This window comes from Mesoplodon mirus (genome assembly GCF_964341445.2).
Source record: "Mesoplodon mirus genome assembly, chromosome: 4".
Taxonomy (NCBI): domain Eukaryota; kingdom Metazoa; phylum Chordata; class Mammalia; order Artiodactyla; family Ziphiidae; genus Mesoplodon; species Mesoplodon mirus.
In genome coordinates, this window is record NC_138979.1 from 23,928,407 (window position 1) to 23,946,104 (window position 17,698).

General features: G+C 38.5%; 1 protein-coding gene across 2 annotated transcripts in view; it reads left to right on the plus strand.

The window, feature by feature from the left end:
- The first annotated feature begins 5 nt into the window (after positions 1-5).
- KIN (Kin17 DNA and RNA binding protein) overlaps positions 6-17,698 on the plus strand; it is a 47,910-nt gene continuing 30,217 nt past the window's right edge. For both annotated transcript variants that reach the window (XM_082618473.1, XM_082618472.1), the window contains exons 1-7: positions 6-162; positions 3,926-4,020; positions 5,987-6,030; positions 6,115-6,237; positions 7,055-7,236; positions 9,639-9,687; positions 10,648-10,705. In XM_082618473.1, the coding sequence (XP_082474599.1) occupies positions 49-162; positions 3,926-4,020; positions 5,987-6,030; positions 6,115-6,237; positions 7,055-7,236; positions 9,639-9,687; positions 10,648-10,705 (665 nt within the window). In that variant the 5' untranslated portion in view covers positions 6-48. The remainder of the gene's footprint in view (positions 163-3,925; positions 4,021-5,986; positions 6,031-6,114; positions 6,238-7,054; positions 7,237-9,638; positions 9,688-10,647; positions 10,706-17,698) is intronic.

A 17,698-nucleotide genomic window follows, 5' to 3' on the forward strand; every position in this document is an offset into this window, starting at 1 on the left:
GGTTAACCAGGCGCTGGGCTCCTGAAAGTTGTTGCTGCAGAGGGCGCGATGGGGAAATCAGATTTTCTTACCCCTAAGGCCATCGCCAACAGGATCAAGTCCAAGGGGCTTCAGAAGCTGCGCTGGTATTGCCAGATGTGCCAGAAGCAGTGCCGGGACGAGGTAAGCGAGCCCGGGGCGGCCCCGTGCCCACCCCCTCCTCTCCCCGGAGGGACCCCGCTGGAGATGCAGGCTGAGGTCCCCGACGCCGGGGTGAGGGCCTGGGTCTCCCGTCCCTAGTCGTGGGGGCTGCGCAGGGTGAGTCAAGGACTCAACTCAGTAGGGCCGTCCTTCCCTTCATCCCCCGTCCTGGCGGGGAACCAGTGGCCTTTGACACCTCCTTGTTCCCCAGTCTAACCCCAAAAAAGAAATGAAGTAAGAAAAGGTTTTGCAGGCCTCGGAGAAGTGACCCCACTCAAGTCGTCAAGAAACGGGGGGTGAACAGTACCGAGCCGGACGCCCGGGAGTGACAGTAACAGACGTCTCTGACTTGACGTGGCTCTTAGACATGATCAGGGTGTACACCTCTTTTCGGGATCAGATGAAAAAGGAGAACTAAGTTCTTGCACACTAGTCACCTAACAAGCATTTATCGAGCACCTGCCATGTGCCAGGACCAGGATGTTATTGCGAGTGAGATGTGGCCTCTGGGGTCAGAATCAGAATTAGGAAGCCGACAAGTCACATTGTCTCTGCCTGTTTACTTATCTGAAAAGTGAGAATAGTAAGTGTCCCTACTTGTAAGATTGTTGTGAGTTTTAAATGAGTGAATTATGTGTAAAGTGGCTCAAGGGCTCTTTGAGCAGATCTTGAAAAAACGTTGCTGTGCTGTGGAGTTCACACTTTTCCCCATTATTTAGATGGATGATGAAGCACCTGGAAAAACTGAGAGCAGGCTAGTGACAGGATCACGTTTTTCTCTGGAGATTGAATTGGGTAGGAAAGGAAGAACACTGGGCACTTGGAATAATCTAATCCAGTGTTTCTGCAAGTGAGGGATGAGATACTTTAGGTGGGCCTCACGTTGAATAACACTGATACAGTTATTCTCTTTCATTTCTCTTTAGTTCTCTTTACTACTAGTCAAGGTAAAATTCTTACACAGAACACTAGAGACTAGTACAGGGAACATCCATATATCCACTACCCAGATTTAACGCTTTAAGTTTCACTTAACATTTTAAGTACTTTGCCATGTTTCCTTTTCTCTGAAATATGTAAAGTAAATTACAAGCATCGGGGTATTTCACCTATAAATATTTAAATACGCTCCTCTAAAATATTAGGATATTTTTCTATATAGCCATAATATATGTCATCACACGTAACAAAATTAATAAATATTTCTTCATATCATCTGGTGCATACTCCATAGTCACATTTTCTCAGTTGTTCCCATGAATGCTTTTTAAAACAGTTTGTTTAAAACGGGGGACTATATTCAATATCCTGTGATAAACCATAATGGAAAAGAATATGAAAAAGAATTATATATGTATGTATGTATGTATGTATGTATGTATAAAAAACTGAATCACTTTGCTGTACAGCAGGAATTAACACAACATTGTAAGTCAACTATACCTGAATAAAATAAAGTAAAAACAAAAACAAACAAATAAAAAAACCCAGATCCAGTCAAAAGCTATACATTGGATTGGGTTATTTGAACTTTTAAAAAAATAGACCATTTTTTAGAGCAGTTTCAGGTTCACAGCAAAAATGAGCAGAAGGTACAGAGATTTCTCGTACCCACCCTGCCCTCAACATGTACAGCCTCCCCAACTATCAACCTGGTGCAACAGAATGGTACATTTGTTACAACCAATAACACTACATTGGCACATCATTAGCACCAAAGTCCGTAGTTTGTATTAAGGTTCACTCTTGGTGTTGAACATTCTGTGGGTTTGGACAAATGTATAATGACAAATATCCACCATTATAGTATCATACAGAATAGTTTCATTGCCCTAAAAATCTCTGTGGTGTCGGGTGTTAGGACTTTTAATTCTCTCTCAATTCTAAATTTAAAATAGAATTCCCTCCCTTCCCCTCAGTTGTTTCTCTTGACATTGACTTGAAGAGGCCAGGCCAGTAACGATCCTAGAGGATTCCCCCTTTAACAATTAACTTTTCTTGTGGTTGTCGTTCGTCTTCTTTCTCTAACTCTTGTAGTTTTTGTAAACTGGAACTTAGGTCTGAAGGCTTGTTTAGGTTCAGGTTAAATATTTGGGAGCAGAATCCTTGATAGGTGACCCTGTGTGTATCACATTGCATCAAATAAGGAAGCCCATGATGTCTGGTAGTGCCAAGAAAATTGAGTACAGTTGACAGCCTGTAAAGTAATGTTGGAAAGTAATATTTTCCCCTTTGCAAGAGCAAGTAACTATGGGGGAACCGGTAACAAATACTAGTGGAGTGTGGAATCGTGCCCATAGCTCCAATTTCCCATCAGCCTTTTACTCATGTGTTTCAACATCTTTGCTTGAGTCACTTATTTCATTAGAAGTTGCAAAGTGGTTATTTTTCTAGTTCTTTTTACATTTATTGTTGACCACCATTCTTTTGTAAAAATGAGCTTTTTCTCATTAACTAGGGTTATTTGGTTATCCTCAAATGTTATCCTAAAATAGAATTCCTCAGGGAAAGAGAAGACACGTTTGATTCTCTCTTTTAATTACTACTTTTCAGAGTAAGACACTTGGGGTGATTCTGACCTGTTTGCCCTCACATCTGTTCATTGCCCTTCCCTGCCTGGGGGAGGAGAAGCTGACCCCTACAAGCCCCCTCCCCTGTCTCTGTCTCTAATACCGGAAGATTGAGGGGGGGAAGGTCAGATCCGGAGTATTCCCCTCCTGTCCATCCACTCCCTTGAGTTTCTAGAATTTAATAACATTATTTTGCTTTCATCTTACTGATTTATTTGTAATTTATGGAAAGTGGTGCTGGTTTTTCGTTTATGAGACTGATATCAAGTTTCCTTTTAAGACGCAGTTAAGGAAGAGTAATGCATAGGTAGGGCACAGAAGAGGCAAGAATTGTGTAGGCATCTGTGGGAGACTGAAGATTAGGAAACTGCTCTAAGCAAGATTGCGTGTTGAAATGAGGGCAGTGGCAATGGGATTGAGCCGAGGTACTGGGTAAGTTATTAGGACGGCGGAGTAGACGTAGTGCTGAGTGGAGGTGGAGGACTCTGGGATGCTGTCCTTGGCCCTGGCCTGGGTGACGGTACAGGACAGTGCTGTCCACCAAGATGGGGGAGACAGAGGAGAGGCACATTTTTCATTTCTCTTACTAGTGGAGAATCAGGTTCAAATGTTAAGTAGAATAGACACAAAGTCAAAATTTGCATGTTTTTTACAATCATCTGAAGAAGATACAGATTTAGTATGATAAAGTAAGGTTTATGTATAAAATGCAAGTGTATTTTGGGTAATGAGCTAAAGTATAGGAAAGTGAGTGAAAATAGTTTCCTTAATGGAAATTCACTAATGACCCATCTTACTTTGTTATAGTCCTCGAAACGCTTGCATAACACTTGGTATGAAGTAGGTGCCCAATAGGAATTTGTTAAATTGAGTCAAAAAATAAAATCGCTCTTCTGTTACTGTGCCCTGTAATGTTTCTTACTAATGTCTGTTTTCTAAAGCAGTATTTTTCTGTCTCTTTAATCTTCTGGGATTCTTTGATTAGCAGGGTTGCAAAACTCAACTTTATAAAAAAATTTTTTTAGAACGATAGGGTGCCTACAGCCAGTGACTTGATTATTTTTTACAGTTTATCATCAAAGAGCAGCTTTTTAGGATTTAATTAAATACTTATATTTAGGGCCTATTATAATGAGCTAAATCAAGATTTAACCACTACCTTTACATTTTTGTAGAATGGCTTTAAGTGTCATTGTATGTCCGAATCTCATCAGAGACAACTACTGCTGGCTTCAGAAAATCCTCAGCAGTTTATGGATTATTTTTCAGAGTAAGTAACTCAAAGCCATCCTTATATCATAAGCTTTATTCAGTTGGACATTTAATAGATGCTTAATATTTAATATATTGGAAGCTCTGTTTATTCCTTACATGTTAATGTGATAGCTGTATTATCTTTGTGCTCAGTTTTTGTTTTGACAGTTTATCATTGTGTGGAATTGTTAAAAAAAGTATGTCTCACAAATCAGTCTTTCTTCCATTCACTTCAAACCTATGAAAAACCATCGCTCAGTCTAAAACACTTGTGGCTAAGAGCACAGGTCTGGAGTCAGACTGCTTGTCTTTAAGTCCTTCAAACCCGGGCTTCTCCACTCAGGAGCTGTGTGACTTTGGGTGAACTTACTCAGTTTCTCTGTGCTTTAGTCCCCTCATCTGTAGGTTTCGTATTTTTCAAGTATTGTCTTTCCTTCATAGGGGTTATGCAAAGATTAAATGAGTTAATACTTTGAAAGTGTTTAGAAGAGTGGTCAGTACACGATTAATATTAGATGTTAATTATTATTATTACAATTAATATTTAGTCTTGCCTCCATCCCTTTCTTTCTTTCCAGGGTTTTAGACCTTTTGGTCTTAAACCCCAAAGACTTTTGTTTATGTGGGTTATAGCTTGTAAATTAGGGATTAAAACTGAGACATTAAAAAAAATTATTCATTTAAAATCACAATATAAGCCTATTACAGTTAAAATAACATTTTTACGTGAAAATTAACTATATTTTCCAGCACACAAAAAAATGAAAGTGGCGTTGTTTTACATTTTTGCAAATCTCTTCAGTGTCTGTCTTCACAGAACACGGTTGTATTCTCACATCTGCTTCTACGTTCATTCTCTTCTGAAATGTTGCTTGATTGAGATACTTAGAGAAAGTCCAGCCTTTACACAGATGTGTAGTTATCTGTGGGAGGGAGTATTTTAATAACCTTTTCACATAATTTTGGCTATTCTTCTGTGATACTACACTGAAACACAATGGCGTGGTAGTTTCTTAAAGGTTAGTTGCAATGTGGAATCAGAAACCATATAGCAAACCTTTTGTACTCTATGACATTAAAATCCATGTGATCTTTTACTTTAAGTGGATCTTGTACCCATGCATGGTTTTGTAACATCACACATCAGTCATTTAGAAAATATTGCTTCATTGAGTTACACAGGTATTCTGAAATTCTGAACGGTGATACATTTTATTATGCAATATCATAAAATTATATTCACTAATGTCAACTCAGTGCTGTCAGAAACATCTTCAAGTATTGAGAAGTATGTCAGACTCATGGTGGCGGACACTAGTTTACCCGAATTCACATTTTTTGCTTGAAAGCTCAAATTTTATCATTGGCAACAAATACCGTCAGTTGTTTTTCTTGACCTGACAGGTTCACTTTGTTTATTTTTGAGAAAATATCTACTGAATACTTAATTTGAAATAACTACTGTCTATATGTCTGTCATTTCTCAAATATTAAGTGATGCTTTCATGTCTCTGTGCCACATGGGAACAGCCTTCTCTTTCTCTTCACCTGTAAACGTCTTGGTCAGAATGTATATCTTTATTCACCTATGTTTATCTGTCACTTAACACAGTGTGCTCAGCTCAGAGGGACACATTAAGTGCCAACTTCATGTTTTATTATCAATAGAATGGGATGATTATGCCACATTCAGTAGCACTGAGACTCCATGAAGAATCTCCTCCAAAGATGTGTGGTCACTTTTGCTGTGCCACCTTTACCAAGACAAAAAGTTCCAACTTGACTTTTAACTTTAATTCTTGAAAGCTGTAATCTGTCAGGATTTTTCCCTTGTTCCGTTTTCAAAGGTTCGGAACAGATATTCACATAGATGTTTTACATATCATGTGCTCACGCAAACTATACGATGGCTTAAATTTCAGGAAGGTGATGCTATTTGTTTGTAGACATTACCTTAATGCTTTCCCTTCCTGCTTTATTAGGGAATTCCGAAATGACTTCCTAGAACTTCTCAGGAGACGCTTTGGTAAGTATCTTAAGTCTTGTGCCCATAATGACTTTATAATCTCATCATCTGCTCAGGGTCAGCAGTGTCCTAATTTCTTCTTAGGAACCAAGAGGGTTCACAACAACATCGTTTACAATGAGTACATCAGCCACCGAGAACATATCCACATGAACGCCACGCAGTGGGAGACGCTGACAGATTTTACTAAGTGGCTGGGCAGAGAAGGTAAGAGCAAGACATGATGTGAACAGTTGTTATATGGCTGCACTGCAGGGAGAGAGAGAATGATCATATTTTCTGTGTAAATTTATGAAAAAGAGGATGAGTAGGGCAAGTAGAAACTGGTGGAGAGGAGCGTCATCTTCCAGGATCGATTTTGTGCGCTGCAGGTGTGTAAGAGCGTCTGGAGTGATTCTTTCAACAGTGCAAAGATGCATCCCTGAAGCATCCACTCGTTAGGTTAAGGACCAGTACCCGTCCTCTTCCACTTTTCCCCCTACTTTCATTGCACTTTGGGAAACTTTGGTTACCCCTTCTTAAGGCAGTTTTTAAATTTGCTGCCTCTTTTTCCATTTCTAATAGGATGGAAAGTTCAGGAAAAGAACAGGGAAAGACATTTTGTATCAAGGTATTAGTTATTCAATGTGTTTCTTTATTCCATTTTGGGGAAGATTTCTGCTTGGTTAAGTTAGCAGAATATCCTGTACTCAGTGGATGTTAAGTACTTAGAGACAGTTGAATAATTACTAAGCAAGATAATGCTTTTTTTATGTTTTCCTTGTTTAAATGTGTTGTCTCAACCTAGTCAAAAATCAAAATAATATTTCTTTTCTCTTTAAAGAGATAAAATATTCCAATTAAAGTCTAAATGTCACTAACTGTAAATATGGAAAATTCACGTGCTGTATGAATTTGTGTATCTGAATGTGTTTGAATGAGTGTATTTGAATGAATGAGTAAATACTGCAGAGAGAGACCACATTTAGATGTACTTTCAGCTTTGATTGTATTCAAAATTATAGTGTCCATTACTTTTTTTAAGGCTTGTGCAAAGTGGACGAAACACCAAAAGGCTGGTATATTCAGTATATAGATAGGGACCCTGAGACGATCCGCCGGCAGCTGGAACTAGAGAAGAAGAAGAAACAGGACCTTGACGACGAAGAAAAAACTGCCAAATTTATTCAAGAACAAGTGAGAAGAGGTCTGGAGGGGAGAGAGCAGGTGGGCATCATCAAGAGAGGCAATAGACAAAGGTCTGAAGAAGCAAAATCGCTTGTTTGTTTAAGCCTTGAACGAGTTTTGTAGGAGAAAGAGCACAGCCAGGTATCAAAGTCCAGGCTGTGGAGTTGAGACAAACCTGGGTCCATTCCTGACTTACTGACTTCACAAGTTTGTGTAATTATGGAATCTTCTAAACCTCAGTTTCCTCATCTCTAAAATAGAGTCAGTAGCTAGTGGCAAAGACATAAACAGCGTTTCAACTGATTATAATTAATGCAGTGCTGGGGATGAACACAGTGTGTGAGCACACAGAGGGCTGGCACTTGCTCCAGCCTGGGGAGGACCTAGAATATTTGGAGGTAGATACATCCCCTAGGCTGAGGAGTCTTGAGGAATTAATGGGTAAAATCCAGGTAGATGGGGAAGGGGAAGCGTGATAAAGTTGGTTCAGGTGTTAGAATAACTAGATCAAGGCATTTATTTCAACAGACATTTATTGATCACCTCCTGTGTGCCAGGCGTTATAGGCACTGGGGATACAGCCAGTGGTCAAAAGATAAAAATCCCTGCCCTCAAGGAGCTTACATACTAGAAGTTGTGTGTGAGCAGGAAAATACAGCCTAGTGTGTATGTGAAACTACTAGCCATTTAGTATTTTTAAAAACTTTTTATTGTGGTGTAGCACACATGAAGTAAAGTGGATGATGTGCATTAATCTTAAGGTTACAGCTCGATGAACTTTCACATATGTATGTGTCTTTAGATGGATGGATGGATGGATCAATAGATAGGTAGTCCATGTGGCCACCACTCAGATCAAGGTATGGAACATTTCTAGTATCCTAGAAGGTTCCCTCATGCCCATTCCCAAATAATATTCCTTGTCCTCTAAGAAGAAAGCACTGTTCTGATATACTATTGATTGTTGGTTTAGTCTGCCGTTGAACTTTGTAGGAGTGGAATCATCCAGTTTGTTCTCTCTGTGTCTGGCTTCCTTAGCTCACCATAATGTTCTGTATGTGTAGTTCGTCTACATCCTTTCCTATCAGTGCTTCACACTTTTTTTTTGATTGATGTATTTCATTTTACGAATAAAATACAATTTATGTATCCGTTCTCCTGTTGAGAAGCCTGTAGCTTGTTTCCAGTGTTTAGCTATTATGAGTACAGCTGCTCTGATCATTGTGGAGCACATGTTGTATGAGCCGTTGAGTACAGAGTGATGCAGGAAGTAGCAGGCGATGAGAATTAAGACATCAGTGAGAATCACTTTGTGAATCAACTTTTGTACCATGTTGATTGAACTCTTTGATAAGTGAGAGAGTGAGTGTGACGTTTCTTACATTAGCATGCATATTGTCGCACAATCTTTTAGGAGTTTTCTACATTAAATTAAAACAGGAACGGTGTTTAAACTGCTGTAAATGTGAAATTTAAACTCCTTAAGACTGAAAGCTTTTTATTCTCTTTTTAAAAATTTAAATCTTCATTTTCAATAGAGAAAAAATTATAACTTCCTATCGTGGAAATCACAAAGGATTCACACCTTGTACTGAGGAAAGAGGTTTACTTTTTGGAATAACATTATTGCTCTGTAACATTTTAGCTTAATATTGCTAAAACCTTCAAGTTAATTGTACTTTTCAGGTGTAAACAGTATCTTTACCCAAAAAAGCAGGGGAAATTCTGTTGATCAGTGCTTCCTCATTCTACATTTAAACATATCAGTTTTTTCAGAGTAAGATCATGTTCTTTTGTGTTCCTTTGTGAAATCCTATATGGACATTACCTAACAAAATATTTTAGCTAGATCTCAAGGTCATCCTTCTTATTTATCAGTAGTAACAACAATTAACATTTATCAAACACTACAGCAGGCACTATGCTAAGTGTTTTATTTATATTATGCTAATTAACCCTTACCATAACTCTAAATATGTAGGTTATCCCTACTTTAAAGATGTAATGACTGAGCCTTCAGGGAGATGATGAGATTGACCGAGATGACAAGGCTCATAGGTGGCAGAGGAGGATTTTATACACAGTCGTCTTCGAGTTAGTCTTAGACCCTTGCTCATTACACTAAAACATACTACAAAAGAGAAAGATTTTGCTGTTTAAAGTAATCCTCTAGCTGAGATTCCTAGAGTTTATTGCTTTATGTTGTTGTTTCCTGCTTAAATTGTAATAGAAATAAAAATGTAGGTAAACTTCTACAGTTTGGTACAGAAAAGCTACTTTTTCCCCCATAGAATAATTCTTTATTGGAGAATATTTGCAATACATATAATTTCTTAATTAGTATCTTAACCATTTTTGGTAGCAAGTCATAATTAAGGACTATTGAATATTGATGGTAAATGCAGTTGTGAACCAAACCTTCAAACTTTTTTTTTTTAAAGGAAGTCCCTGTTTTTACGGAATTAAGCAGAGAAAATGATGAAGAAAAAGGTAGTTTTACTTTTCTTTCTTCCTTTTTTAGTATGGATGCTTTTGTATTGGCTCTGCCAAAAACTAGCGACATGTTTGGGAGCAAGAGGTGTTATCTGTCTGGATTATTCTCATCAGTAAAATGAAAAGGTGATAACAATGAATTGGATGGAATGCCTACAGCAACAAGTAACCAGACTGAGTAAAACGAGCCTAAACAATAAGGAAGTACCTTGCCATGCCAAGAGTCCCAGAGGTAGGATGGTTCCAGATGCCACACTATCAGCAGCTGGACACAGGTGGCTGCCAGCAGTCCAGCCGTCATATGCAGACCCAGCATTGTCCAGAAGAAGACAGAGAGCATCTCTGTCCTTTGGAGTCCCCTGTGAGCAAGGAAACTTTTCCTAGAAGACCTTCTTCCCAGCAGCAGACTTCCTTTTGAATGTCATTGATCAGACTGTATCACATGTCCACCTCAAAAACAGTCACTTGGAAAGGGAGTGGAATTATTTTGATTGGTTTAGACCAAAGAGCCTTACTCATCACCTCCCACAGGTCCCACCCCCTAGTCCCATCGCCTTGGGCATTAGGTTTTCAGCATTTGGATTTGGGAGGGGACACAAACCTTCAGACCATAGCATCCTCCAAGCCATACGTGAGGGGTAGGGACACCCAAACAAAATTGGATTCCTGTTACCAAGGAGAGAGGGGCAGTGGAGTGGGGAAGTGGCCAAGGCTGTCTGCTACATCATATGATGGTCTTTCCCAGCTCTGTAAGCATCAGTCCAGTATATTTTACAGGAGTTTATGATCTCTGGGTAGGAGCATTCCAGCTCTCATGTATTCAAAATGTCCATGAATTTCTACGTAGCTGTATTGTGATATTTATTATAATTTTTATTATAATTTTGTTTTATTATATCTGATGTTTTATTATAATTTTCCTGAAATACATATGGAATACCAATTCTTTTCTTCCAGTTACATTTAATTTGAATAAAGGAGCATGTAGTTCGGGAGGAGCATCTTCCAAATCAAGGTGAGCTATGTGAACAGGTATCTTAGAACCTGAAAATTTTGATGAAATGTTGATTACTACATTTTAAAAGGTGCAGTACTGTGAATTATTTTTTTTTCTGGTTGTTATTTTCATCTCTTTTTCTTTTTTGTTTAATGATTGTTTTGTTTTATTTTCTTAGGAACTGGTTTTTCTCTTATTTGCCTATGATGAGCTGATTCTATCTTTTAAGGAAAAGCTCATTTTCATTAAATGCTTCACATGGTAAACATTAACTTCTCCCTGAAAGCTTCTCCACTTCAAGGTTCTTTCTGTGCTATGGCAATACTATTCAGTGTTCTGTCATAGCCCACTATCAAGTTTGTTAGCTGGAGTACACACTTGTTGTTTTACCTGCTCTATTATGATTTTCTGAGAACAGAGACTAACTTATTCAACTATCTCCTTAGCACCTGGTAGAATATAAGTGCATTAGTAGACACTCAGTAATAATTGCCTTCCCTTCTAGATGGTGTGGTACTGAGCAAGACTTGGCCAGCCTTTTCTATAAAGAGCCACATAGTAAATATTTTAGACTTTGTTGGCCATGTGTCTTTGTCATCACTTAACTCTGCTCTCAGAGCGAGGATGCAGCCATAGATGATACGTAAGTGAATGAGCTTGGCTGTGTTCCAATAAAATCTTATTTATAAAAACAGGCAGCAGACTGGATCTGGCCCTCAACTGCAATTTTTCAAGCCCTGGTATGGCACATAGTCAGGTATTTATATGTACTTTTCATGTTCTCTTCTCGTGCAGTTCTCATATATTCTTTCACCAAATATCTGTGCATACTTGTGATGTGCAGTGCATGCAGTTTGGTTATGGAGGTGAAAGATAACTCAGGATATTCAGAAGGGCACTGTATATTCAGTATCTACTGGAATTTAGTTTTAAGCTGGGTGATTTGCTGTTTTACTTAATATTCTACATGGTGCTTATTTAACCTAACTCAGTTTTTTGTTTCTGTGAGTTTTTTTTTTCTTTTTTTGGTTTACAGGCTAATGGTTATTTGCACGGCTAAGTAGGTATCTAGGAGAATTGAGGGAGACGGGCAGTCTGAGTCAGCAGTGCCTAACTGCTTCAGGATGACTTGCCAGCTGTCTTAACTTTGATCAAAGTGTTTCAGTAGTAACATCTGTATTAGCTATCATGAAGAAATTGGTGAATTGGGTTCTATATATGATATATTTGAAAAGAAAATTTCTTTTCAAAATATTGCTGTGATATGACCAGGAAGACAGGCTGGAGTATATCTTAACACATGCCGTATAGTTTTGGACCCTTATGTGTTTCTATTTTCCTTTATTATTTGTTATTCCTAAGTGTAGATGAATGTTGAGATTGGTCCCACTGGGCCCCAAATTGATCGCCCTTATGTTAGTTTTCTATGGCTGCTGTAACAAGTTACCACAAAGTAGGTGGCTTGAAACAGCAGAAATTGATTCTGTCTCTGGAGGCCAGAGTTCTGAAATCAGTATCCTTGAGCCAAAATCAACGTGTCTGCAGGCCTGTGCTCCCCCCAGAGTCTCTGGGGAGAATCTGTTCCTCACCTCTTCCGGCTTCTGATGGCTGCAGGCATTCCTGGGCTTTAGGTTGCACATCTGCTGTATCTTCACATCACCTTCCCCTCTGTGTGTCATCCCCCTCTGCTTCCCTCTTTTTTTTAATTTATTTTTTAATTTTATTTTTTTTATGTATGTATTTATTTATTCGGTTGTGTTGGGTCTTCGTTGCTGCATGTGGGCTTTCTCTAGTTGCATCGAGCGGGGGCTACTCTTCGTTGCAGCGCCCGGTCTTCTCATTGTAGTGGTTTCTCTTGTTGCGAAGCTCAGGCTTTAGGTGCGCGGGCTTCAGTAGTTGTGGCTCGCGGGCTCTAGAGCGCAGGCTCAGTAGTTCTGGCGCATGGGCTTATTTGCTCCACAGCATGTGGGATCTTCCTGGACCAGGGATCGAACCCATGTCCCCTGCATTGGCAGGCGGATTCTTAACCACTGTGCCACCAGGGAAGTCCCTGCTTCCCTCTTAAAGGATGCATGTGGTTGCAGTTAGAGCCCACCCAGATAATCCAGAACAATCTCATTTCAAAATCTTTAACTTAATCCCATTTGCAAAGACCCTTTTTCCAAATAAGGTAACATTTGTAGGTTCCAAGGATGAAGACCTGATAGCTTTGGGGGTCTGCTATTCAGCCTATTACATCCCTATGCCAAACTGTGATTTTGTTAGTAAAAACATTAGTTTTATTTGACCAAGTTCTGTGACTTCAGTCTCAACTGTCTATAATAATGTGAAAATAGTGTCGCAGATAATACAATGGAGAGACTAAGTTTTCTTTTTCTGAAATTATGGTATATTTTTTTAGAGGTTCGGATTTATTTTCCTGTTGATTAATATCTCTTATATATTTAAAACCCAGAATTAACTAAGTGATCTAGATATCAAAAATGGATAATTTAGGCTGTGTGAGGCACAAAGATAAGCCCTGCTTCCCCATTGCTGGAACAAAGATTACTCAGCTCTCACTTCTGTTTTTCCTTTGGGCTTCCCTCTCTTTTTTTTTTAAACATCTTTATTGAGTATAATTGCTTTACAGTGTTGTGTTAGTTTTTGCTGTATATCGAAGTGAATCAGCTAGATGTATACATATATCCCCATATCCCCTCCCTCTTGCATCTCCCTCCCACCCTCCCTATCCCACTCCTCTAGGTGGTCACAAAGCACCGACCTTATCTCCCTGTGCTATGTGGCTGCTTCCCACTAGCTATTTTACATTTGGTAGTGTATATATGTCCATGCCACTCTCTCACTTTGTCCCAGGTTACCGTTGCCCCTCCGTGTGTCCGCAAGTCCATTCTCTATGTCTCCGTCTTTATTCCTGTCCTGCCCCTAGGTTTTTCAAAACCTTTTTTTTTTTTTTAGATTCCATATATATGTGTTGGCAAATGGTATTTCTTTTTCTCTTTCTGACCTACTTCACTCTGTAGGACAGACTCTAGGTCCATCCACCTCACTACAAATAACTCAATTTTGTTTCTTTTTATGGCTGAGTAATATTCCATGGTATATATTTGCCACATCTTTATCCATTCATCTGTCGATGGACACTTAGGGTGCTTCCATATCCTGACTATTATAAATAGAGCTGCAATGAACATTGTGGTACATGACTCTTTTTGAATTATGGTTTTCTCAGGGTGTATGCCCAGTAGTGGGATTGCTGGGTCATATGGTAGTTCTATTTGTAGTTTTTTAAGGAACCTCCATACTGTTCTCCATAGTGGCTGTATCAATTTACATTCCCACCAACAGTGCAAGAGGGTTCCCTTTTCTCCACACCCTCTCCAGCATTTATTGTTTGTAGATTTTTTGATGATGGCCATTCTGACCGGTGTGAGGTGATAACTCATTGTAGTTTTCATTTGCATTTCTCTAATGATTAATGATGTTGAGCATCCTTTCATGTGTTTGTTGGCAATCTGTATATCTTCTTTGAAGAAATGTCTATTTAGGTCTTTTGCCCATTTTCGGATTGGGTTGTTTGTTTTTTTGATATTGAGCTGCATGAGCTGTTTGTATATTTTGGAGATTAATCCTTTGTCAGTTGCTGCACTTGCAAATATTTTCTCCCATTCTGAGAGTTGTCTTTTCGTCTTGTTTATGGTTTCCTTTGCTGTGCAAAAGCTTTTAAGTTTCATTAGGTCCCATTTGTTTATTTTTGTTTTTATTTCCATTTCTCTAGGAAGTGGGTCAAAAAGGATCTTGCTGTGATTTATGTCATAGAGTGTTCTGCCTATGTTTTCCTCTGAGAGTTTTATAGCGTGTGGCCTTACATTTAGGTCTTTAATCCATTTTGTTTATTTTTGTGTATGGTGTTAGGGAGTGTTCTAATTTCATTCTTTTACATGTAGCTGTCCAGTTTTCCCAGCAACACTTATTAAAGAGGCTGTCTTTTCTCTATTGTATATTCTTGCCTCCTTTTTCAAAGATAAGGTGACCATACGTACATGGGTTTATCTCTTGGCTTTCTATCCTGTTCCATTGATCTATACTTCTGTTTCTGTGCCAGTACCATACTGTCTTGATTACTGTAGCTTTGTAGTATAGTCTGAAGTCAGGGAGCCTGATTCCTCCAGCTCCGTTTTTCTTTCCCAAGATTGCTTTGGCTATTCGTGTCTTTTGTGGTTCCATACAAATTGTGAAAATTTTCGTTTTAGTTCTGTGAAAAAGGTCATTGGTAGTTTGATAGGGATTGCATTGAATCTGTAGATTGTTTTGGGTAGTATAGTCATTTTCACAATGTTGATTCTTCCAATCCAAGAACATGGTGTATCTCTCCATCTGTATCATCTTTAATTTCTTTCATCATTGTCTTACAGTTTTTTGCATACATGTCTTTTGCCTCCTTAGGTAGATTTATTCCTAGGTATTTTATTCTTTTTGTTGCAGTGGTAAATGGGAGTGTTTCCTTAATTTCTCTTTCAGATTTTTCATCATTAGTGTATAGAAATGCAAGAGATTGCTGTGCATTAATTTTGTATCCTGCTCCTTTACCAAATTCATTGATTAGCTCTAGTAGTCTTCTGGTAGCATCTTTAGGATTCTCTGTGTATAGTATCGTGTCATCTGCAAACAGTGACAGTTTTACTTCTTCTTTTCCGATTTGGATTCCTTTTATTTGTTTTTCTTCTCTGATTGCTGTGGCTACAACTTCCAAAACTAAGTTGAATAGTAGCAGTGAAAGTGGGCAACCTGTCTTGTTCCTGATCTTAGAGGAAATGGTTTCAGTTTTTCACCATTAAGAATGATGTTGGCTATGGGTTTTTCATATATGGCCTTTATTATGTTGAGGTAAGTTCCCTCTATGCCTACTTTCTGGAGAGTTTTTATCATAAATGGGTGTTGAATTTTGTCAGAAGCTTTTTCTGCATCTGTTGAGATGATCATATGGTTTTTCTCGTTCAGTTTGTTAATATGGTGTATCACATTGATTCATTTGCGTATATTGAAGAATCCTTGCATTCCTGGGATAAACGCCACTTGATCATGCTGTATGATCCTTTTGATGTGCTGTAGGATTCTGTTTCCTAGTATTTTGTTGAGGATTTTTGCGTCTATTTTCATCAGTGATATTGGCCTGTAGTTTTCTTTTTTTGTGATATCTTTGGTTTTGGTATCAGGGTGATGGTGGCCTCATAGAATGAGTTTGGCAGTGTTCCTCTCTGCCATATTTTGGAAGAGTCTGAGAAGGATAGGTGTTAGCTCTTCTCTAACTGTCTGATAGAATTTGCCTGTGAAGCCATCTGGTCCTGGGCTTTTGTCATTTGGAAGATTTTTAATCACAGTTTCAATTTCAGTGCTTGTGATTGGTCTGTTTATATTTTCTATTTATTCCTGGTTCAGTCTCAGAAGGTTGTGCTTTTCTAAGAATTTGTCCATTTCTTCCACGTTGTCCATTTTATTGGCATGTAGTTGCTTGCAGTAAGCTTTTATGATCCTTAGCATTTCTGCAGTGTCAGTTGTTACTTCTCCTTTGTCTTTTTTCTTATTTTTCTTCTTATTTTTTTTTTTTTGCGGTACGTGGGCCTCTCACCATTGTGGCCTCTCCCGTCGTGGAGCACATGCTCCGGAATTGCAGGCTCAGCGGCCATGGCTCACGGGCCCAGCCACTCCGCGGCATGTGGGATACTCCCAGACCGGGGCACGAACCCGTGTCCCCTGCATCGGCAGGCGGACTCTCAACCACTGCGCCACCAGGGAAGCCCACTTCTCCTTTTCATTTCTAATTCTGTTGATTTGAGTCTTCTCCCTTTTTTTTCTTGATGAGTCTGGCTAATGGTTTATCAATTTTGTTTATCTTCTCAAAGAACCAGCTTTTAGTTTTATTGATCTTTGCGATCATTTCCTTCATTTCTTTTTCATTTATTTCTGATCTGATTTTTATGATTTCTTTCCTTCTGCTAACTTTGGGGTTTTTTGGTTTTTCTTTCTCTAGTTGCTTTAGGTGTAAGGTTAGGTTGTTTATTTGAGGTTTTTCTTGTTTCTTGAGGTAGGATTGTATTGCCATAAGCTTCCCTCTTAGAACTGCTTTTGCTGCATCCCATAGATTTGGGATGTCGTGTTTTCATTGTCATTTGTTTCTAGGTTCTTTTTTCATTTCCTCTTTGATTTCTTCAGTGATCTCTTGGTTATTTAGTAGTGTATTGTTTAACCTCCTTGTATTTGTATTTTTACAGGTTTTTTCCTGTTATTCATATCTAGTCTCATAGTATTGTGGTTTGAAAAGATACTTGATACCATTTCAATTTTCTTAAATTTACCAAGGCTTGATTTGTGACCCAAGATATGATCTATCCTGGAGAATGTTCCATGAGCACTTGAGAAAAAAGTGTATTCTTCTATTTTTGGATAGAATGTCCTATAAATATCAGTTAAGTCCACCTTGTTTTATGTGTCATTTAAAGCTTGTGTTTCCTTATTTATTTTCATTTTGGATGATCTGTCCATTGGTGAAGGTGGGGTGTTAAAGTCCCCTACTATTATTGTGCTACTGTTGATTTCCCCTTTTATGGCTGTTAGCATTTGCCTTATGTATTGAGGTGCTCCTATGTTGGGTGCATAAATATTTACCATTGTTATATCTTCTTGGGTTGATCCCTTGATCATTATGTAATGTCCTTCTTTGTCTCTTATAATAGTCTTTATTTTTAAACTCTGTTTTGTCTGATATGAGAATTGCTACTCCAGCTTTCTTTTGATTTCCATTTGCATGGAATATCTTTTTCTCTCCCCTCACTTTCAGTCTGTATGTGTCCCTAGGTCTGAAGTGGGTCTCTTGTAGACAGCATATATATAGGTCTTATTTTTGTATCCATTCAGCCAGTCTATGTCTTTTGGTGGGAGCATTTAATCCACTTACATTTAAGGTAGTTATCAATATGTATGTTCCTATTACCATTTTCTTAATTGTTTTGG